This window comes from Zerene cesonia, unplaced genomic scaffold (genome assembly GCF_012273895.1).
Source record: "Zerene cesonia ecotype Mississippi unplaced genomic scaffold, Zerene_cesonia_1.1 Zces_u007, whole genome shotgun sequence".
NCBI lineage: Eukaryota > Metazoa > Arthropoda > Insecta > Lepidoptera > Pieridae > Zerene > Zerene cesonia.
In genome coordinates, this window is record NW_024045137.1 from 1,293,542 (window position 1) to 1,319,317 (window position 25,776).

Consider the following 25,776-nt stretch of genomic DNA (forward strand, 5'->3'; position numbering starts at 1 on the left):
ATAACACTTCAGATGAGGTTTCGCTGTTGCTTAAATTATCCCATTCTGTCCAGTTTTGTTCTAGGGTTGCTTTAAGTTAACTAGATAACAGTATTCAACCTATTAACGTGATTCTTTTTTGAAAACTGTATAATAATTTATAATAAACTATTTAAACATTATATTATTATCAATTGATTCATTTATAAATCTAACAAAATTTTTCATTTGTTTCAGATGCCAAAACGGAGGAATGCGCGTGTGAAACAAGTTCATAAATTCGACGCGAGATGGCGCTTTTATAAATTTTTTTTTTTACCGGTAGATGGCGCTAATCCCAATGTGACTCGTTGAAAGTGAATTAGTGTTATGTAGTGTAGTGTTTAGTGTTAATAATAAGTGAAGTGTGTGAAATGCGAGACGGGTCCAAACCAGGCCCCAGTGGAGGCTTGTCGGGGCATGGTTTCGATACTGAATTTGAAGGTAAGTTATATCTTACTATCAACCCCGTAAATCCATATCCCGTAGGAATATCGAGATAAAAAGTTGCCTATATGTTATTTCAGTTGTCAAACTGTCTACGTACCAAATTTCATTGAAATCGGTTCAGTAGTTATTGCGTGAAAGAGCAACAAACACACGCACATCCTTACAAACTTTCGCATTTATAATATTGGTAGGATTTTTTAAGTTGGATCAAACTGCACATGGTGTGCACATTTGATTAAAATCGATTAAGTAATTTAGAGTTGACGTGGCATGTAATTTATATATATTACTAGCTGTATATATTACTAGCTAGTATGCTATAAATAAGTAAGCCTAAATTGTATATTTTCTATTTATTGTAATGTTATTATAAATATAAATACTCAATCAAATATGGAAATAACTGTAATGATTTGTGTTATATGTTTTTTTAAATAAATAAAATTAGTAAATAAAGATTTAATTCAAATTTTGTACAATTATCTAGGATCGGGGCAATGCATAAATGCATAAGTATATCTTATTATCCTTATTAAGATCCCCAGGATTAAATAATTTCCTCACGTATACTCTGTGGGAGCGTATGCTCTGTGGTCTAATTTAGTTGATTGCATCATAAAAGTGTGTACTTTCGTTATTTTAAACTATTTTGAATCTCTAAAGCAGTTACTGAGATTATTTATCACAAATATTTTATTTTCTACATAACTAGCTGTTGTCCGCAGCTTGGCATACGTTAAATTCGGAGTAAAAAACCCTTCTCTTACCGTTTTTCTATCTTCTTATACATATAAATATAAACCTTTATCTTGAATTACTCTATCTGTTAAAAAAATCAAGCGTTATTATAAAGATCTAAGCATACAGACACACAGACAGGGTAAATCGGTATGTTTTGCTCGATATGCAGTAATATAGTAATAAAGACGACTAAAAGCCTGCTTATAAACATTTTACTATGCTTTGAAGGCTGCATTTACGGGCATTCAATTAAAAAACTTCTGTTTGTGGATATAAAAGTTAATCCTTCCAGCGTGATAGGTAAAGTTTGTTCGAGATTTTCAATTACGGTCTAATAATATTTTGTTAGCGTCAACATTGCTTTGAGTGTCCGATACCTTGTACAGCGGTTCTTGCGTGAGCGTAGCGCTGAAGGGAGATGGGTTCGATTCCCGGTGGATTAACAAAAAATATCAAACCAGCCCTTGCACCCAAGAACATGGAAGTTTAAAAGCATCTCCGAATCTTAATAGTAGATTAGAAGAAAATAAGAGAAGAAGGTATTATAATATGTCCGCTGTTAGCGGTAGAGGAAATGTCTATAATACAGTTGTCTGTAATTGTGTTGTCTAAAAAATGGTTGCCTGTAAAGTCGGTTTTACGGGCGAAGATTTTACTTGACAACGTCTTTTTCTCGGTAGAACATTTATTGATATGAATATTATTAAATTGCACAATAGGAACAAGGAATTGAATGAAAATAAGAATTGCACAAATTTTAACTATAGAAAATATTATTTGTTTACTAAAAAAACAGAGACAGAGACACAAGCACGCGTCGATTCAATGCGCCTAATTCTCTAGTGCTGCGCGCGCGGCGGACCGATCATAGTTCGGTGACTCATCGTAACGTTACCGGGCGTTACACTTTTTCATAAGTGCCTCCGAGCCGCAACCTAATTTAAGACGTTGTCACGTCAAAACTAAACTAGTCTAATTTGCTCTTATATAGAGAAAATGTAGGACCATTATTTAATCCTGGCTAGCTGGGAAAATATCTTAAGTACAAATCAAACTATCAAACACATAAAGAATCACTCCAATCGGTTGCAAACCCACGAAGTTATAAATTAAGTCAAAAACTATAGCGAAATTAAGAAATTACTTTTTGGAACATGGCATGATAAACATATTTGAGGACATCTCTCTTTTGGCCCGGAAACTGTCTGCCGTCGAGGGGATCGCAAATTAATTGTAACCTTCATTTAAGCGGCTCGACGGAACACAGTGAGGTTTTGGTCGGTAAGAATTCGACATAACACACGACCTTCCCCGGGGGCCGTGTGTATCTATGCAAGGTTTCCCCACAAAAAAGTCCATCTCTCTAGTACCAAGTACAAAATGTTCCATTTATTCCAGGTGCTCCAGGCATTGAAGACAGTTATGAAGAATTAGCTTCGCTGAAAACTCTGCTGCACTTCCCAGAAGAAGTGGCTTTGAGATTAACAGACACGGAATATAAACTCTTCTATCAAGTAAGTCTTACTATTTACCCTCATAACTCATCCTATCCTATCTCTCGTATCCTTTATCCTCAATGTGGACTCGAGTTGAGCAGGCTTCGGCACGAATTGGGCCAGCTTGCACCGGGGACCACATCCCCATAGAAGACCGGCGTAATGTTTCGTTCAGTGAGTGGGTGAGCCGGAAGCCCCTATCCTTTTCCTTTCCCTTCCCAGTCCTTTATTTGAAGTACGCAATCCACTTGTAGAGGCGTAAGGTCTACAATCGACCCTATGCTTCTCCAAATGTTCATAGGCGATGGTAGTGCTTACCATCAGGCCACCCACCAGCTCCATCGACGATGTCATAAAATAAAAATATATTATCCCCTAGCTATATCTCATCGAACCGATTTCCTTGGTACAGTGGTTAACGCGTGAGCTTAGAACCGAGGGGTCCTGGGTTCGAGTCCCGGTGGGGACGCAGAACAAAAATATGTTGTCTACTTGTCCATAAAGAAAATTGATCAGTGAAACAGATGTATATCATCTGCCCATACCCCACCAGGGGATACGGGACTTCACTTATATCTCATTACTCATCCTATTCCGTCTTCTTATCCTTTATCCTATAGGATATTTTGTATTTATTATCTCCGAGCTTTCCACGCATGTCCTCGCTAAATTTAAATTTTAATAAAACTGATGTGTTCCACCACAGCAGCCTCTCTTGCCTTCTATCTCTAGATACAAATGATATCACAAAATCGCTCAGTTTTGATGACAGATGGACATATAAACAAACACACTCAACAAACACACTATATCTATAATGATCTCTATATAATCTATCTTATAGATAAAATTCACATGTCATAATTTCAGTATTTATTTATATATTTTATATTTATATATTTTTCATAACCTTAAATGATGAGAGTAGCTAACTACAGAGAGCTAGTAACAATATAATTTGAAGTAGGTAAACTAACTTTGTATGTTTATTGATGAAAATCTTCGGTCCAACTGATCCAATCATAATGCTAGTATAATAGTAATAATTTTACAAGTAAAAAATTTATATATAATTACCATCGCCAACGTCCATAACCATCTGATATTATTTACATTTGTAACCATCTCCATAGTTCATCTATCACTGCTTATAAACACATCAAAATCGATTCAGCCGTTTAGACTCTAAATGAATACATATCAACGCTGTAAAACACCAACATTGTAGCTCTTAGATTTTCTTGAACATTCTATTATATGAAAACGTTAAGAAATTAAACCGACTTATAAAAAAATGTCTTGAGGATAATTCAGAAATCAAAATGGCGGAAGGCGAGGAGAAGAGGGGTGTTATTTGGCGTTACCATGGTAACGCGGTAAGCGTCCAGATTGTAGCATACTTGAAAAGCAAAGAAATATATGTTTATCTAATAGCTGCGCCCCGCGGTTTCACCCGCGTAAATCCGTATCCCGTAGGTATATCAGGATAAAAAGTTGCCTTTATGTTATTCCAGTTGTCCAGCTGTCTACGTACCAAATTTCATTGCAATCGGTTCAGTGGTTTTTGCGTGAAAGAGCAACAAACACACACACATCCTTACAAAATTTCGCATTTATAATATTAGTAGGATAGTAGGATACTTATTACTATAGTAATCCTATTAATGCTATAAACGTGAAAATTTCTTAGTATGTATGGATGTATGAATGTTTCTTTCACGCGGAAACTGCTTATCGTATTTGTATGAAATGTGGTACAGAGATAGATTATAGTCTGGATTAGTGCATAGGCTACTTTTTATCTGGGCACTACGCGAGTGACGCCGTAGCAGGTCTAGTCAACCTACTAATATAATAATGTTTGTTGCTCTTTCACGCAAAAACTACTGAACCGATTGCAATGAAATTTAGTACGTAGATAGCTGGATAACTGGAATAACATATAGGCAATTTATTATCCCGATATTCCTACGGAATATATAGACATACGCGGGCGAAACCGTGGGGCGCAGCTAGTTTATAATATGAGCGTGATATAAACCATCCTCTCCTACAAATAGATACAAGCAAACCCGCATACTGTAACTATATACATACAAAGCTTCCATAATTATTAACACGTTATGCCCCATACCCCACACGTAGAGTGACCGTACGTGCCCTTTTTTGTGGGACTGTCCCGGTTTAATTTTTTGTCCCATTGTGTTCAGGGAGAGGAGAAATCTATGTTTAGAGTTTTTCAGGGGATCAGACTATGGTGTAGGTTGGCAGATGGCACGTGTCGTCGGACTTATGATATAAATATGCAATATTTAAAATTATTACTGTCAATGGATTGTTTTTATTTTAACACAGATAATAATACTGTTTATTTTTATATTGAACTCGCTGCGCTCCGCGGTTTCACCCGCGTAAGTCCGTATCCTGTAGGAATATCGGGACAAACAGTTGCCTATATGTTATTCCAGTTGTCCAGCTATCTACATACCAAATTTCATTGCAATCGGTTCAGTAGTTTTTGCGTGAAAGAGCAACAAACGCACACACATTCTTACAAACTTTCGCATTTACAATATTAGTAGGAAGGATATTGTTACAGCGTCCCACTTTAACCGAAATCATATTCACTAATACCTCATACTCCAAATGACATACATTCGGACCGAAATTCTTATAGACAAGGTCGCGTCGAGATAAACCAACCCTGGGTCAAGGGACGGTGAGTACAATTTTTGATAATAGTGGACAGTCCCAAATTATTATTTTTTTTAATTATTGAAATACTTTATATATAGACTTTTAAATTTATTATATAATTTCATTTCACTGTTTTAATCAAATTAGCACAGAAAATTGTCGTATTAATAATATAATAATTTTTTTAATCACACTTGATTTTAAATTAAATCGTTGTATTTTCCTGTAATTAAATGTACCCAAAACCATGTATACTTAGCAAGTCTTACAAATCTGTATTCTTTATTGGAAACTAGCTGCGTCCCGCGGTTTCACCCGCGTAAGTCCGTATCTCGTAGGAATATCAGTATAAGAAGTTGCCTATATGTTATTCCAGTTGTCCAGCTGTCTACGTACCAAATTTCATTGCAATCGGTTGAGTAGTTTTTGCGTGAAAGAGCAACAAACGCACATACATTCTTACAAACTTTCGCATTTATAATAGTAGTAGGATTCTTTTTTAATAAATAAATAAATTTGTCTGCGTATTTGTATAATCCAACAAGGGGCTACTGAAAATCAGCGCTGCGCATTACGCATAGTTACCCTTGTGCTAAAAAGCGTATCATTATCATCAGCCCATATATGTTCCCACTGCTGGGACACAGGCCTGCTATGAGGGTTCAGGCCATAATCCACCACGCTGGCCAAGTGCGGGTTGGCAGATGTCACATGTCGTCGAACTTTTTGATTCTCGGACATGCCGGTTTCCTCACGATGTTTTCCTTCACCGTTTTAAGCAGTGGTGATGTTATCCACATGTGCAGATAAATTGAAAAATCAATTTATTTCTTGTACGCTCGCCCGGTCTCGAACCCCGACTTATCGATTTTGAAGTCCGAGGTTCTCACCACTGAGCCACCACTGCTTCCTAAGTGCTTCAAAAGTGTATGACGATTTATGATATGTTATAAGTCCACCTTTTTATTATACGTTCGTTAACATTATGAGGTGTTAAATAATCATTCTTTCTATCTTTCTTTCTTTCTAATCACCACTGCCCAAAACGGTGAAGGAAAACATCGAGGGAACCGACATGTCCGAGAATCAAAAATTCCATGATGCGACGTTAGCTACCCGCACTTGGCCAGCGTGGCGGCCATAATAATGAAAGAATTTTTGAAATCCGTCCAACAGTTTTTGCGTTCAAACGTTACAAACATATAAATTACAAGGTTCCTTTTTATAATATGAGTGCAGATATACTAACTTATTATATATTGAAGACGATATTTTTAATTTCACCTGTATGTTTGTATGTAACCGGATCATTTAGACAATTTTTGATCGACTTAAAACGTACGGCTAACCCGGACATTCAAACTTTGTACACTTAATTTTTAGTTTTTATAGCATTGAAATGCTTTATAAATGAGAAATTTTGAAAGAATAGAAAAAATTTGATCACGAGGCAGGATTCGAACCTGCGTACACTTATCAAGGATCGATGAAAGTACAATAATTTCATGAGTTTATCTCATTATCGTGATAAGGATCGCCAGGATTATGTAATTTCCTCACGTACAATCTGTAAAAGAGCGAGATAATTTAATCGATTCTGTAATTATAACAAGATTTTTTGTGAGAAATTTTTGAAAGAACAGAAAAAATTTGATCACGAGGCAGGATTCGAACCTGCGTATCTTGCCTAACCGTAGCAACGCCTAGCCTCTCGGCCACCCATGATCCTGCCACAGTAATCGAATTTATGTATATATATATTTTATAATGTATCGATGGAACGCGGCCTTTGTTAAATTTAATTTTTAGTTTTATATCATTGAAATGCTTTATATGAGAAATTTTTGTAAGAATAAAAATGAATTTGATCACGAGGCGGGATTCGAACCCGCGTTTTCTCAAACCAAACCAACGCAAATAGCAAATATATGTATTTAAAAAGCTAGGGTTTTCCTGCGCCCACTAAATTTAGTCTAATTCTAACAAATTTCAAGAATTTTAAATTTTTGTCAAAAAATATTCACTTGCCCATAGGGAAGACAATTAATAATAAATTATGGTAACCCTCCATCCGTTCCAGAGTGGCGCGGTTTAAAATTAGACGAAATCAATACTCTAAGCATTTTGACTGTAGCTTTAGTAATGAGAATCTTTTTGTCTGTTTGTGCAAACCTCCGGACTTTTTGTGTTATCTTTTTTTTTTGAAGTACACTAATCATATTAAATAAAATAGTATATAAATATTAAGGATATTATTTTATTTTTATTTTATTTATTTTAGGTTTACCAACAGGTGTTGTTTTTAATAGATTCATCAAGATAATATGACAATTAAGTAAGACCTAAACTTTTAAAAGATAACTCAACACGCGTTATGATAATTTCAATTAAAAAAAAATGACAGCGAAAACATTAAAAAACTAAATTACAAAAGCACAATTTTCTCACTGTTGTTAGTTACTATATTTGATCATAATCTGTTCAGCCGTGTATGCGGTTATTACAAATGCTAAATCCATGAATGTTTTTAAATTTCAAAAAGCGAAAGAAAACTTCATAATGAAGTAAATCCGACAACACAAAATTTCATAGTAGGTACAGTCGAATCAATAACCTCATTTTTTAAAGTCGGTTAAACAAATTCATAAAGCTGTCGTATAATCGAACCTGGGACTTCACCACTCCACTCAAACGTTATTACAACACGAATAGGACTGCGATCTTTCAAATAGCGAGCGAATCCTACTAATATTATAAATGCGAAAGTTTGTAAGGATGTGAGTGTATTTGTTGATCTTTCACGCAAAAACCACTGAACCGATTGCAATGAAATTCGGTACGTAGACAGCTGGACAACTGGAATAAAACTTGGGCAACTTTTTATCCCGATATTCCTACGGGATACGGACTTACGCGGGTGAAACCGCGGAGCGCAGCTAAAATTCAAATATTCAAATTTGAAAACATTTCAATTGACCTTATATCAATAAAGTTTTTAAGTTCACGGATGTGTAGAACTGGATGTGACTAAAATAATAATAATAAGTTATAATTTATTTGACAACAAAACCATATGTACATGAAATTTGCCTTAACTTACATATAATACAATACAGTAGGTATATTTTGAACAATGTCCCCTATGCTAGGCGATGACCTATGTTACAGAAATTAATTACACATTCGTTCTTTTTTTTCGTTACCCGCAGCTTCGCGCGGTCTTAACAAATAATCATAATACAAACTTTCATCCCTGATTTTATCTCCTTGGGGGTAGAAATCAAAATCCTTTCTTAGCGGATGCCTACGTCATAACATCTATCTGCATGCCAAATTTCAGCCCGATCCGTCCAGTGGTTTGGGCTGTGCGTTGATAGATCACTATGTCAGTCAGTCACTTTTGATTTATATATATTTATTTTATATATATAGTAGATAACATCACCGCTCGAAACGGTGAAGGAAAACAACGTGAGGAAACCGGCATGTCCGAGAATCAAAAGTTCGACGACATGTGACATCTGCCAACCCGCACTTGGATAGCGTGATGGGTTATGGCCTAAACCCTCATAGCGACATGGGACATAGGTCCTCCACCTATGTCCCAGCAGTGGGAACATATATGAGATGGGATGAAGCCGTTAGTGGAAAGTTATTTTGACGTGACAACGTCTTAAATTAGGTTGCGGCTCGGAGGCACTCATGAAAAAGTGTAACGCCCGGTAACGTTACGATGAGTCACCGATCTATGATCGGTCCGCCGCGCGCGCAGCACTAGAGAATTAGGCGCATTGAATCGGCGCGTGCTTGTGTCTCTGTCTCTGTCTTTCTCGAGCGTTCTTGGCGTTGTCACGTAAAATCTTCGCCCGTAAAACTTTACAGGCAACAATTTTTTATAAAATTATTTTAATGCATTTGGTTCAATGAAACCCATGCATAATGGTTATTTAAATCAAAAATAAATGCCCTTACCCCTTTTCCCCCATTTACCTTTTGTATAATATTCGTATGTATATACTTTCTTATTTGTTACTTTATTTGGTTTTAAATTACAAAATATTAGCTTAGCTTAGATAGCTTTTGTCTGCGATTTCACATACGTTACATTCGGAGTGTTTTAATATATGTTATTATACATATAAACCTTCCTCATGAATCACTCTATCAATTAAAAAAACCCCATCAAAATCCGTTGTGTGGTTTTAAAGATTTAGGCATACATAGGGACATAGGCATAGACAGAGAAAGCGACTTTGTTTTATACTATGTAGTGATTCCAATTTAATACGAACAAATGTTAATTATGCCTTGTCGTATCTAGTAATCTCTATAGCTGTGGACTTTCATAATATTCTGAATTTGTGTTCAGTCGCCCTTAAGTCAGTTTGACTGCGTCTTTTGTTAACCAACTTCAAAAAAATATAAATTATTTATTACATAAATCCTACAAATATTTTAAATGGAAACGTTTACAACGAACATCCGTTCATTCGTTCGTTCGTTGTTCTTTTAGGCGAAAACAGCTCAGCCGATTTTGATGATATTTGGTAAGCAGATAGGTGCTTAATTAAAACTACACAAACGACGCCACAGATCCAGCGTGTTTCTGATACAAAAGTGAAAGTATAGACGGATGTTTGGTATTCATCCACGACGAAACAGCTCATCGGTTTCAGATGGAATTCATTAAACTGATAGATACATAGGCTACTAATTACCCGGGTCCTTTGCTAATTAAGTTAAAAACTTCTCAGATACTTAATATCTACGTAAAGTCCTACGTAACTTCCACGATTCCACTTCTATACGTACTTGTTCCAAATCTGTCAAACGGCTTTGTACCTTACATGTATAGAAATAAGGTTTAAATTTATATTCTGTGCCTATTTCCTTTAGCTGATTGACCCTTCAGATTAGGGAAGCTTAATTGTTTCCTCTTGTTTTTTTCTTTGATAGATTTAATTCCTTATAATGGCATTAGCATTTTAAGTGGGCGGTGTTTGTTTATCAATCAACTATCTGCGCCCCGCGGTTTCACCCGCGTAAGTCCGTATCCCGTAGGAATATCGGGATAAAAGTTGCCTATATGTTATTTCAGTTGTCCAGCTGTCTACGTACTAAATTTCATTGCAATCGGTTTAGTAGTTTTTGCGTGAAAGAGCAACAAACATACTCACATCCTCACAAACTTTCGCATTTAGAATACTAGCTGCGCCCTGCGGTTTCACCCGCGTAAGTCCGTATCCCGTAGGAATATCGGGATAAAAAGTTGCCTATTTGTTATTTCAGTTGTCCAGCTGTCTACGTACCAAATTTCATTGCAACCGGCTCAGTAGTTTTCACGTGAAAGAGTAACAAACACACACACATCCTCACAAACTTTCGCATTTATAATATTAGTCGGATTTGGAATATATGCCCATCCCTCATCCTCATAGATTTTTAAAACGCCCACAAATGAAATTGTTTTACAACAGTTCATCGTAATTCATTCATTCATTCATTCATTTTAAATACTCAAATAGCACAGAACAGACAACCAAAATAAATTAATGCTGAGAATTTTTTTTTTTTTCAATGCTATAAAACTAAAAATTAAATAAATTAATTCTTATAAGTTTATATTTCGAACGAAGCAAAAATATAGCAACCATTTCATATACGAATGTCATATTTATTAATAAGAGAAAATGATAAAATTTATCGTTAATTTTGGAGTAATCAACGGACCTTTCAATCAAAGCAATAAATAACTATAGCAGTGGTGGCTCAGTGGTGAGAACCTCGGACTTCAAAATCGATAAGTCGGGGTTCGAGACCGGGCGGAGCGTGCAGAAAATAAATTGATTTTTCAATTTATCTGCACATGTGGATAACATCACCACTGCTTAAAACGGTGAAGGAAAACATCGTGAAGAAACCGGCATGTCCAAGAATCAAAAGTTCGACGACATGAGACACCTGCCAACCCGCACTTGGCCAGCGTGGTGAATTATGGCCTGAACCCTCATAGGAGGCCTGTGTCCCAGCAGTGGGAACATATATGGACTGATGATGATGATGATGATGATGAATAAATAACTTGCCAAATCAGAACAATTATTGAAATATACGATGAGAAAAGTGTTAAAGGGATTTTAATTGAAACACAGATGTGATGAAAAATAAGCTTAAGAGAGTTTCGAATGGTAAAATACACTTTGTAATGTTCATTTCGATACAAGTAGCTGTTTGCCTCATCTCCGCCTTTATCCTACTAATATTATAAATGCGAAAGTTTGTAAGGATGTGTGTGTTTGTGGCTCTTTCACGCAAAAACTACTGAACCGATTGCAATGAAATTTGGTACGTAGATAACTGAACAACTGGAATAACATATAGGCAACTTTTTATCCCGATACTGCTACGGGATACAGACTTACTCGGATGAAACCGCGGGGCGCAGCTAGTTAAACTATACATTAATATGACAATGAGAAATTTTGAAAGAATAGAAAAAATTTGATCACGAGGCAGGATTCGAACCTGTGAACCTGAACCTCGAACCCGTGACACGGGTGCCGAGAGGCTAGGCGTTGCTACGGTTAGGCAAGAAACGCAGGTTCAAATCCTGCCTCGTGATCAATTTTTTTCTATTCTTTCAAAATTTCTCATTTATAAAGCATTTCAATGCTATAAAACTAAAAATTAAATTCATTATGACAATGACAAAAAAGAGATCTTCCCATGACCACACGGGAGAAGCCAGATCCGAAAAGCTAGATTAATGTTTAAATAATGAAGCAAACTGCATTCCGCTAGTTTTCCTCAGCAATGGACCGTGAGCATCTTGTTTATGGCCCATAAAGTGATGTATAAAACCGTTAACGAGGGCTGATTGTGACGCATTCGCTCGTAAACCAGAAAGCTGACCTTTGTTTGAATCAATGATTTTGAAATTGGACGTGTGTCTCGTACAGCGTCGAGAAAATTTGTCCATTCGTTTCCACTGTTGAAGTTCTTCATTTGTTGCTAATTGTTTCATATGTAGTAGCTGCGCCCCGCGGTTTCACCCGCGTAAGTCCGTATCCCGTAGGAATATCGGGATAAAAAGTTGTGTATGTGTTATTCCAGTTGTTCAGGTGTCTACGTACCAAATTTCATTGCAATCGGTTCAGTAGTTTTTGCGTGAAAGAGCAACAAACACACACATTCTTACAAACCTTCGCATTTATAATATTAGTAGGATAGGATAGGACAGTAGGTTAAAATTAAAGGCAAATTGCAATGTTAGTATTAGATTCCCTAGCCTAAACAGCAGATTCGATTTGGATAAAATTCGCTACAAAGATAGTTTGAGACACGAAGCAGGACGGTAGCTTGTATATCGGAAATTCTACGGAAAATTGAACTATGTGTTAAACCCCATATACTTATAGATCTATATCTTTATATACATCTTTTCCTTCAATAACTACTATACAGTTAATTATAAAGAAAGTCAGAAAGAAATATGTATTTATCAGGTACACAATACATTAATGATACAAATTATACGTAAAAGTAAATGAGTAAATATTACATTATATAGTTATAACATTATATAACAACGAAAATAAAATCAGCCCAAAAGAATGAAAATAATAAAAAATCTGAAGACATGAGAAGAACATAATTTTTGATTACGATAATTATTGACCACTGGGCGAAGAGCACAAATCGTTTATAAAACTTCCATTAAAACATTCAAAATTTCCTCAGGTACCACCAATAGACTACCTGCGCCAGGTGACCCTGGATCTTGGTGGCGAGGGGGTGCTGGGTACGGTCAGCGAACGGCACATGATACGTCGACCGCCGGCGACTCACACGCCACAGGCTAAGAGCAGCGTGAGATCCCTTATACGGAGATTTAACGAGGTTTGTTATGGCATAATCATCTCTATCTACCTTACTCATATCATAAATTTGTATGCGTGTACCGAGCATGTTTCAGCACGAATTCGTACCGTGGAAGTATCACAAGTATCACACCCTCACAGATAACCAGCGGAAAAGTATAATGCTACTGTCTTACGGTGAGGGGGGAGTTGGAGGCCCGTATTCTTTTCTCTCCCTTCCCAATCCATTCCTTCGTTTAAGACGTCGATCCTTCCTTTATCCCTTTCCGCTTAAATCGAGCTGTGCACAGAGGAGCTACCTCTGCGAATGTTTATAGGTGATGTCGGTGGTGAATGGTAATTATCGCAAAAAATTTGACAAATCACCAGCATAGTTACACGCTTATGTCATAAAAGACATCATCCAGTATTTGAGGGGACTAAATTCTAATATATTTATTTCGTATTTATAATACTAATATTATAAATGCGAAAGTTTGTAAGGATGTGTGTGTGTGTGTTTGTTGCTCTTTCATGCAAAGACTGCTGAACCGATTGCAATGAAATTTGGTACATAGACAGCTGGACAACTGAAATAACATACAGGCAACTTTTTATCCTTATATTCCTACGGGATACGGACGTACGCGGGTGAAACCGCGGGGCGCAGCTAGTACGAGTATAATTTAAAACCTATGATTATCATATATCCGCGTACGGTGAAACTTTGGAACGATTTACCAACTATGGTGTTCCCGAACAATAACGACATTGGGGCCTTCAAGAAAAGAGCTTATATGTCCCTGAAAGGCCGGCAAAGCACTTGTAACACCTCTAGTGTTACAAGTGTTTATAGGCGGTGGTGACCACTTAACATCAGGTGGCCCACCGGCATTTTGCTTGCTCTGCCATAAAAAAAGTCATAGATATAACACGCTCATCTATGACACAAAAGCTAGATATATATCTAGATATATGTCTAGAATATTAGTGTTGCTAAAATCATTTTATGGCTACTTAATATCTATATGCGGCGTTAACGCGCTCATGAAAAAGTATATGAAGTCATTATAGGATTTTTACAGCTAATCCAGTATGATATGTCAATCTGGCTCGAAGGACCAATTTGGTCAAGTTAAGAGATCTTTACACTTGATGGACTTCGGATAACTAAAGATTTATCATTATATTATAACTAGACGCTCATCCCGGCTCCGCCTGGATATCAAGATTCCTGTTTTATCCCAAGGGAGCATTTAATGAGAATAAAAGTATACTTTCACTCAAGTCAGCGTATACCCTCTCTGTATACCAAATTTCATCAAAATCCGTTGAGTAGTTTCAGCGTGAATGAAGGAAAAATATCCAAACAAACACACTTTCACATTTATAATATTAGTGTGATAGTGTGATACATGGGTATGGATAATTAAGCATTTGTCGTAGTTACGGAATGAAAAAAGTATTTTTAGACATTGTCTTGGGATCTTACTATGTCTTCCCTTCCTTATTGTTTTATATGATAGAATTCTTACTTTACTTTAAATAAAAAAAAAATAACAGAAAAAATACTTTATGCAAATAGAAAAAAAAAAACACATTTTACAAATAAAGTGACATACAAAAATTTGCCTTGCCAACGGCCTTGTTGATACAAAGCCATATCTTCCAGGCAACCATCCTGCTCCCGTGAGATTTCCGGAAAAAAAACAATATTATATATGAATATAATGATAAAAGATCTATCTAAATATTCCTTATCTTACCTCATCTCCTTTCTTATGTCTCAAGTTATCGTCGCACCAAATCTCATTCAAATCAGTTCAGTGGTTTAGGTAAAAAATAAAAAATTAAATTAAAAAAAGACCCCTGGCCTCCATTCTTTAAACAACCAACTTTCTCATCATACGAAGCTATTTGAGACCCCATGCGAGTATATTTACAGACATTCGGTTAATCTATCCACTTTCACCCCCTACAACTATTAAACGGCTCAACCTATTTTCATCAAAAATATCTAAGAACACTCGCACATATATCACCTTTAATATAAAAAAAAAACTAAATTGAAATCAATGCATCCGTTCGGAAGTTATGATGCCACATTCAGACGTACATGTCAAAATTATAACAACCATCTTTTTGCGTCGAGTGTTAAAAAAAATATTAGTTGTATTAGTATGCCCTACCACTTTTTGACTCAAACATTTATTTATTCAATTAGACTTCTTATAGAAGCACTTTTGAATCGTCATAACACAGTTATAACATTTACCACCGGTTCGGAAGGCAGTTTCTACAGAGAAGAGCCGGCAAGAGACTCTGTAGTTTCTCTTTTAAAATATCAATTTTACATTTTAATTCTACATAATATATAACATGTACATAACAATGATGCCAATGAACTGTCCTGTGGTTCTTAAGAGACAACATTCCATGGATTGTCATATTAATACTAGCTCTCCGCCTGCGGCATCGTCTTTGGTTAGAATTCAGACCTCAACCGACGCTACAGAGGCAATTTCTGTCTATCTCAAATATTGCTTCATCTATCTTCCGCACTCAATAACGTAGCGGCGTATCAATCACGGTAAAGATACATTTAAATATAATCTGTGGTGAACTAGATACTTCCCGCGGTTTCATGCATAAAACCAGGTGAGGTTTTTATAATTGTGTGTGGTAGTGGAGCACGCTTCGGCACGCATTGGGGCAGCTCGCACCGGGGAAGTACCACACCCCCACAGAAGACCGGCGTGAAATAGCATTCTGCTGTGTTTCGTTCGGTGAGTTGGGGAGCCGGAGGCCCATATCCTTTTCCTTACCCTTCCCAGTCCTTTCCTTTATTCTTTATCCTTTATCCTTTCTTAATTCCTTCCCAAAAAGTCGGCAATCCATTTGTAGAGGCGTAAGGTCTGCAATGGACCTTATGCCTCTCCAAATGTTCATGGGTGGTGGTAGCGCTTACCATCAGGCGACCCACCAGCTCCATTGCCGACTGTAACATAAAAAAAAAAATTTCAACCTCTGAGGGGCCGAAAGCAGGCCATGTCTGACTGGATTTCAACTGTTCATGAAAATCTTGGGACTTGATCTCACTTTTCGTTCTATCTAATATATAAAAATCTCGTGTCACAGTTTTCATTGACATACTCCTCCGAAACGGCTCGACCGATTTTGATGAAATTTTTTGTGCTCATCCGGTATCTATGAGAATCGGCCAACATCTATTTTTCATACCCCTAAATGATAAGAGTAAGGCAGAACAGCGTTTGTTATGCAGCTAGTAAGTATATACTATCTAGGTGATGGATGAAAAGATACTTAAGAACTTGCTGATCACTTGATTCTAATAGAATTAAAAATTTCATCCAAATAGGTATAATTTCAAAGCGTATCACTCAGAGATATTGCAACTTCTGATGGCGAAGGAATTTACGAAATCGGTCGATTGGTTTTGCGTGAAAACGTTATAAACATACAAAAATTCAAAAGCTTCATGCATGAGCTGATGAAAACTCGTGAGAAGCCGGGTTGATCGCTAGTATAGTGCTAAAGAGACCCCTAATGTGTTGAAATTAAACCCCCAAAGTGTGAAATGGGCTTGCTTCACTATAATAATAACACGAATACAACACGTGCGGTAAAAGTGGCGAGTAAGAATGTATATTGTATTTTAATAGACTTTTTAACCGATTTTAAACGCGAAAATTAATGAATTCATTGTATTTTTAATCTCAACGTTTTAACGAGATATCATTTTTTATTTAAATTGAAATGAACATGTACACGACAATACGATAAAAATGGCGCGCGAAACACTGAATTGCGTCATTTATTGGCACGGGTTATAAAGTCGTTAGCAGAGTATACATTGTGTTGGGCTGTAACAGCGTATTGCACGTGTCCATTTGGTTGATATATTCTATCGTATAACTTTGTGGGCTATTACGGCTGTGGGTAGTTTGTATATATTTTTCTTTTATATTTATAAAATATTTAGTCTTCACTGTAAATAATCTCTACATAAAAAAGAGGGTCGTGTTAAACTATTTATAAGCAAAGAATGTATTTTTTTTTTTTTTTTTTTTAATGTCATAGCGGGCAACTGAGCTGGTGGTTCGCCTGATGGTAAGCGATCACCGCCGCCCATGAACATTCGCAAAGGTTGAGCCTCTGCGAATGCGCTGCCCGCTTTTGGGATAAGGGAAAAGGAATGGATTCACGACTGGAAAGAAGGAATGGACTGGGACGGGTGAGGAAAAGGAAACGGGCCTCCAGCTCCCCCACTCACCGTACGAATCACCGATTTTGTTGAAATTTGGTACCTACATGAGACAGTGAGGCCATATGATTTTTAACCTATATTCTAAACTTCCAACGCGGGCAAAACCGCGGGCGGAAAGCTAGTTTTAATATAAGAGATAGATAAGATTGTTTGTGAGTTTGTTTATACACCTGACGTACAAAGAGTGCTGTTATAAGTCTCCGAGCTTTCTTTCTATTATTGTTGTTTATTGTAGGCAGGATTCGAACCCGTGACATTTCGCCGAACCATGTGTAAACCGTGCTGAGATATAACGCTTATTCAAAACTAGACGCTCGCCCCGTCTCCACCCGGATATCAAGAACCCTGTTTTATCCCAAGGGAGCAATTAATTGTGATAAAAGGCATTCTCACCCAAGTCAGCTCATACCCTGTTTATATACCAAATTTCATTAAAATCCATTGAGTAGTTTCAGCGTGATTGACGGACAAACATCTAAACAAACAAGCTTTCACATTTATAATAATAGTGTAATGTCTATAAACAAACTTCACTTTTTATCATTACTTTTAGATCTCACAATATTCTTAGAATGTAATATATTATGTATGTATATATAATATTTGTTATTTATGTAGTATGTGTATTATTGTTAATTGTATATATATATATATATATATATATATATATATATATATTTAAATACATGTTTATATACGTTGTGCTACGTGATTAATATATTAGTTATTGCTTTGTGCCATCGCGTACACGTTAAATATTCCTTTACAAAAAGGTTGCCTGGAAGAGATTGCTCTTGAGCAATAAGGCCGTCTTTTAGTACATATGTGCCGGCAGGGTCTATTTTTATAATGGCAATTTATTGTTTTTCGTTTTTTTGTCGGTGATATGCACTATAAAGAATAAATAAATAAAATAAAACTGTGAATATTGAGATATTTGGGGTCTTATTTAAATTTGGTCTAGGTCTGACAATTTGAAGGCGGTTAGGTGTCATCCTTTACCTCATATAGCCTAGTGGAATCGCTGATTAGTGATTTGATCGGCTTTTGTACTTATGTACACTCTTATATGCGTATTTTTAATGGTTCGCTTCAATAGATAGTTAAATAGACAAACAATCTTTCGCACATTCGTCTGCAATACTTATTTCATTTACACTAATATTATAAATAGAAAGAATTAGTTTGATGTTTGATATGGATTTGTAAAAACTACCCGACGGATTTTAAAAAATCTTTCACCATTAGAGCTGTAACTTCACTCAATGACATCCTACTTCCTACTTCCTACTAATATTATAAATGCGAAAGTTTGTAAGGATGTGTGTGATTTGTTGCTCTTTCACGCAAAATCTACTGAACCGATTGCAATGAGATTTGTTACGTAGACAGATGGACAACTGGAATAACATATAGACAACTTTTTATCCCTACGGGATACCACGAGAAACGCCGGGGCGAACAGCTAGTGTTATAAATCCGAAAGTGTGTCTGTTTGTCCGTTTATCACATTGAAAGAGAGCTCAAAACAATGATTTTTTTTATATATTTATCTATATAATTAGATCAGCTAGTGTTATAAATCCGAAAGTGTGTCTGTTTGTTCGTTTATCGCATTGAAAGAGACGGTTCAAAACAATATTTTTTTTATATATTTATGTTTCCACAACCTCAAATTTGCTTAACAGATAATTCGTGACCAGCACGCTAAACCACAGATTATGGCAAAATTATTGCGTCCATTAAACTTCGTTTTGATGAAATTTAAATTGCGTTTATGGTTTATTAAATGAACTAGCTTCTGACCGCGGCTTCGCACGTTAAATTCGGAGTAGTAGATGGTATCCTACTAATATTATAAACTATGTATAAGTATGGATCGATGTATGTATGGGTGTTTGTTACTCTATCACGCAAAAACCACTGAACCGATTGCAATGAAATTTAGTACGTAGATAGCTGGACAAGTGGAATATCACAAAGGCAACTTTTTATCCCGATATTCCTACAGGATACAGACTTAAGTGGGTGAAACCGCGAGGCGCATTTAGTATATTATATTTCAACAAATATTAAACAAACTTTGTACAAAACTGCATTAATTCCAAGCAAAAAAATTTACGCAAGATAGAAGACGCTTAACATACATACCACTCTTTCCGTCGCAGTCGGATAACGAACTTTTCAATATTTCCCTAGTTACGGAATCCTAGAACATCAGATCTTACAAAGACCCATTTTCCTGAATCCTTAAGAGTTCAAATAACATCTAATTAATGATGTTTAAGGTTTGAGTATCGATAAGTAGGGTAGTGATAATTACGTATAATTGTGTAATTTAGGGAGACGGTACTGTCGCCGGCTAGGGATGTGCTGTGTTTTATCGATTATTTTGATTAATTTATTTATTTTTTATTATTAATTTAGGTTTTTGTGAATTTCATTTTGTAAAATTGTTATAAAATGTGATATTGGGTCCTTGTTACCCCGAAATAAAGAATTTGTTATTATTATTATTATTATTTATGTTTTTCTAGCTGCGTCCCGCGGTTTCACCCGCGTAAGTCTGTAGGAATATCGGGATAAAATGTTGCCTATGTGTTATTGCAGTTGTCCAGCTGTCTACGTACCAAATTTCATTGCAATCGGTTCAGTTGTTTTTGCGTGAAAGAGCAACAAACACACACACATCCTCACAAATTTTCGCATTTATAATATTAAGTAGGATACTTTACTAGCTTCTGCCCGGAGTGGTTGTTAGATGTTATTATACATATGAATCTTTCTCAAGAATCACTCAATCTCTAAAAAAAATCCGTTGCGTAGTTTCAAAGACTTAAACATACATAGGGACATAGGAAAAGCGGCTTTGTTTTATATATTACTAGCTGTGCCCCGCGGTTTCACCCGCGTAAGTCCGTATCCCGTAGGAATATCGGGATAAAAAGTTGCCTATATGTTATTCCAGTTATCCAGCTGTCTACGTACCAAATTTCATTGCAATTGGTTCAGTAGTTTTTACGTGAAAGAGTAACAAACATCCATACATCCGTACTTACAAACTTTCGCATTTATAATATTAATAGGATGTAGTGATTGCACACAAATATGGAGTTATACAGAAAGAATGTAAAAGAAATGTATATACATATGATGGTCTTATTTCCAACTTATATACTAGACTTTTCCGGTGGTTTCTATTCTAGCCCTCTTTTATCCACTTGGGGATAAAATTTTTCTATTTCAGCCCTCTGTTTTATCTCCTATGTTGTAGAATTTATCAAAATCCTGTCTAATAGGATGCCTACGTCGTAACATCTATCTGCATGTCAAATTCCAGCCCGATCCGTACAGTAGTTTGGGCTGTGCGTTGATAGATCACTCTTGTCAGTCAATTTTGAGTTTTATGTATTTAGATTAAGTTTTAAGTGTAGTCCCGTGTCCCCTAGTGGGGTATGGGGCAAATGATGTACATCTGTTTGACTGATCGATTTTCTTTAGGGACAAGTAGGTGATCAGCCTTCTGTGTCCTGCCAGACCGAGACATTTTTTTTTTGTACGTCCCCACCGGGAATTGAACCCAGGACCCCTCGGTTCTACGCTCACGCGTTAACCACTGAACCAAGGAGACGGTCAAAGATTAAGTTCGAGTTATATATATTTCTTATTTTAGGTTTGAAAATTGTTATTTCGTGTTGTTAAAATTAACAAAATAAAAATGAACACCAGTATTTACTCGAATTAAATTACAGACTATTTTTTATTTTAAACTTGCTTCTTTTCAAATTCATCCTGTCTCGTCAAATAAATATATTTTTCTTTCTTTCTATCTTCACCTCCTCTATATCGATATATAATGTATAAGATAACACTGTCGTTACCAGTCACTTCATCCCTTTTCCGATCCCATTAAATCGGAATCATGTCCCATCCCTAGGCTTCCCTAATGGCGTCACGTGTACGTACGACACTATTTAAAATGTACCATGTGTATGTTAGAATGTTTTATCGATTTTGAATCGTAAACGAATCGATAAGAATTGTGCTATGTACATCACTTAAAATTCTTCTATTATCACACTAGTATTATAAATGTGAAAGTTTGTTCGTCTTGATGTTTGTCCGTCAATCACGCTGAAACTACTGAACGGATTTTGATGAAATTTGGTATACAGACAGGGGATGAGCTGACTTGGGTGATGGGATAATTTTTATCCGGGTGCTTTCCTTCTGAAGGCACCCGAGTATTATGGAGAGATACACATAATAAAAATAATAATATATTTAGCACCAATTACACCAACAACACCAATTACAATACAAGAAATATAAAAAAAACAAACAATACAACAGAGCCAAAAAGGCTGCCTTATCGCTACTACGCGATTTCTACCAGGCAATCCATAGGTAGGATATTTAAATATACAAAATAAAAAAGGGTTGAAATTACTCTTTTCCTAATCTTACCATTTTAACCATTTCCTTTTAAATTGGCAGATATAATAATACTAACTGCGCCCGCGGTTTCACTCGCGTATGTCCGTATCCCGTAGGAATATCGGGATAAAAGTAGCCTGTGTGTTATTCCAGTTGTCCAGCTATATACGTACCAAATTTCATTGCAATCGGTTCAGTAGTTTTTGAGTGAAAGAGCAACAAACGCACACACATCCTTACAAACTTTCGCATTTATAATATTAGTAGGATGTAGGCTAAAATAGGATTCTCTTCAGATTCGATCACATTTATATGTAAGCTTATATGAATATAGGATGACCATGATCCGCTTATACGACGGACAGTTCTCTGTAGGGTGTCTCTATTATTTGGCTGGAAGAGCACTTTAATTTATGTTAAAACTAGCTGCGACCTGCTGTTTCACCCGCGTAAGTCCGTATCCCGTAGGAATATTGGGATAAAAAGTTGCCGATATGTTATTCCAGTTGTCCAGCTATCTACGTACCAAATTTCATTGCGATCGGTTCAGTAGTTTTTGCGTGAAAGAGCAACAAACGCACACACATCCTTACAAACTTTCGCATTTATAATATTATATAGTAGAAAGTAGGATATTAGTAGGATGTAAGACAAGCTGACCCGGCAAATGCTGTTCTGTCTTACTTACTCCTACTACTTACTCTTATAATTGAAGAGTATGAACAGTATTTTTCCATTATTCGCATGTTATTATACATATACACCTTCTTCTTCGAATTTATATTCAAAAACTATATTAAAAAAAAAATTGTTGCCTGTAAAGTCGGTTTTACGAGCGAAGATTTTACGTGACAACGTCTCCTTCTCGGTAGAATATTTATTGATATGAATATTATTAAATTGCACAATAGGAACAAGGAATTGAATGAAAATAAGAATTGCACAAATTTTATCTATAGAAAATATATTTTGTTTACTAAAAAGACAGAGACAGAGACACAAGCACGCGCCGATTCAATGCGCCTAATTCTCTAGTGCTGCGCGCGCGGCGGAGCGATCATAGTTCGGTGACTCATCGTAACGTTACCGGGCGTTACACTTTTTCATGAGTGACTCCGAGCCGCAACCTAATTTAAGATGTTGTCACGTCCGGTGGTAAATGATATAACTATATATATATATATATATATATATATATATATATATATTCAAAAGTGCTTCTATAAGAAGTCTAGTTGAATGAATAAATGTTTGAGTTTCGAGTTTCTTGAACCAATGTATCTATTAAGAAAAACCATCAAAATCTATTGCGTCATTTTAAAGATCTAAGCACACAGACACACAGACGGCGGAAAGATTTTGTTTTATATATGTAATACGTTTATTCTACTGTTTGTTTATCCATAGTAAATCATAAAAAAAACTAAATCGCCGTCCAATTGTCTGAACTAGAACAAATTAAAAATGGTACCACAAGCTTAACCTCCTCGATTTTTTAAGTAGGTTAAAAATTGGTCAAGTACCAGTCAGAAATTGGTCGAATTTTGGTCTATATCTCGATTATTTATTACTTAATTGTAACATATGTCATTTTATTAACAAACTAGACAATCCGCTCCGGCTTCGCCCGTGGTACATATATAGCCTATAGCGTTCCTCAATAAATGGGCTATGTAACACTGAAATAATTTTTCAAATCGGACCAGTAGTTCCTGAGATTAGTGCGTTCAAACAAACAAATAACAAACTCTTCAGTTTTATGATATTAGTATAGAGTCCCATAAAACCTAAAATAATGGTCACTCCACTACATTTAAATTAATAGTATTACGTCATAGTGTAAAAAGTTAACTTAAGTAAAATCAAATATCGAATCGTTGACAGCATGGCCAAGCGTGTGCCGGAACAAAACTAACTACATAAGTCTCTACGCAGTTAGTTAAAAAAATATATAAAAAATAAAATCGATAATAATTTACTAGTCGCTCGCCCCGACTTTACCCAACACCAACTACAATAATACGGGTGTGAGAATTTTAAAAATATCAACCCGTATGATTCAAATTAAACCTTATTACAAAGCATTACGGTACATTTCCAAGTATTCTGAACTACATAATTTATTATCAGCTCTTTTCTAAAAACGCAGATCCTAACTCAAACTCAAACATTTATTTATCCAACCAAGCTTTTATTAAAAGTCCTTTTAGACGATCATTAATTTAGATTATGACTAGCTGCGCCCCGCGGTTTCACCCGTGTGAATCTGTGTCCCGTAGGAATATCGGGATGAAAAGTTGCCTATATGTTATTCCAGTTGTCCAGCTATCTGCGTAACAAATTTCATTGCAATCGGTTCAGCAGTTTTTGCGTGAAAGAGTTACATACATACACATACATAGTTCCTCATTTATAATATTAGTAGGTAGTAGGATAGGATTTACCATTTACGTAATATTAAGAAAATCGTTCAATATAAGAAAAGTCCCAAAAAATCAACAAAATGGTCACCCTACGAGGGTTCAAGTAATACCATTACGTCACACTACTTGAAAGAAAGTGAACGGGCAGAATCAAATATCGAAGCTTTAACGGAGTGGCTAAGCGTGTGTCGGATCTACTGTTTTATTTTTTTTTTCTATTATATATTCTGTTACACAACATTTATATAGTCCCATTATATAATACGCTTTTAAATCTATTATTTTTTATGTCATAACGGGCAACTGAGCTGGCGGTCCACCTGATGTGATATAGGTTTTAAGAACAGTTTTATTGTAAAATGCCCATTCCCTTTCCTCACCCGTCCCAGTCCATTCCTTGTTTCCAGTCGTCAATCCTTTCCTTTCCTTTACCCCATACACTACCTCTGCGAATGTTCATGGACGGTGGTGATCGCTTACCATCAGGCGAACCACCAGCTCAGTTACCCGCTGTGACATAAAAAATGCATTTATGAAGGTTTTTTTTAGAATCTATGAAATATTTATTGCACACATGTAACAATAAAATAGGAAAAATAGGATATGACGTGCAAAGGGCGAATTGCTTGGAAGAAATTGCTCAATAGCAATGTCTTCCAAGCAATCTGTCATAAAAGTGAAGTCCCGTGCCCCCTACTGGGGTATGGGGCAGATGATATACATCTGTTTCATTGATCGATTTTCTTTAGGGACAAGTAGGTGATCAGCCTTCTGTGTCCTGCCAGACTGAAACTTTTTTTTTGTGCGTCCCCACATTTGAACCCAGGACCCCTCGGCTCCACGCTCACGCGTTAACCACTGTGCCAAGGAGGCGGTCAATCTATCATAGCGAGCCTTTATCTTCTTATATATAAAAAATTCTTTATATATAAATTTTTATAATAATGGTTTTGATGCGTTCTGAATAGTCCAATAGTCCAGGGAAATTAAAAACTTCTTAACGGATTTTAAAAACGATTAATTCATTACATTATTAACCCGACGTTTCGAACACTTTACAGCGAGCGTGGTCACGGGGAGACTGTCGTTTTAATTTCTAAACGTATAATACTCGCGTAAAATCAAACACAAGAAAATTTTAGTCCAGGGTCAGTTTAAAATGTGATAATAATACGTTGGCGGGCGAAGCCGCGGGCGGGAAGCTAGTATGTTATAATTCTTTTATGCATAAGATCCTTACATTCTAGTTTTTATTGCGTTATCGTTTATGAAAAAATGATATTTTAACAACACTAGCTGTGACCCGCGGTCGAAACCGCGTAAGTCCGTATCCCGTAGGAATATCGGTATAAAAAGTGCCTATGTGT

At 36.1% G+C, this 25,776-nt stretch overlaps 1 protein-coding gene across 1 annotated transcript in view; it reads left to right on the forward strand.

Annotated features, from left to right (window-relative positions):
- LOC119839021 (1-phosphatidylinositol 4,5-bisphosphate phosphodiesterase epsilon-1-like) overlaps positions 1-25,776 on the forward strand; it is a 135,143-nt gene that overhangs the window by 36,891 nt on the left and 72,476 nt on the right. The window contains exons 2-4 of the mRNA XM_038365190.1: positions 217-462; positions 2,608-2,723; positions 13,143-13,301. Of these exons, the coding sequence (XP_038221118.1) occupies positions 393-462; positions 2,608-2,723; positions 13,143-13,301 (345 nt within the window). The 5' untranslated portion in view covers positions 217-392. The remainder of the gene's footprint in view (positions 1-216; positions 463-2,607; positions 2,724-13,142; positions 13,302-25,776) is intronic.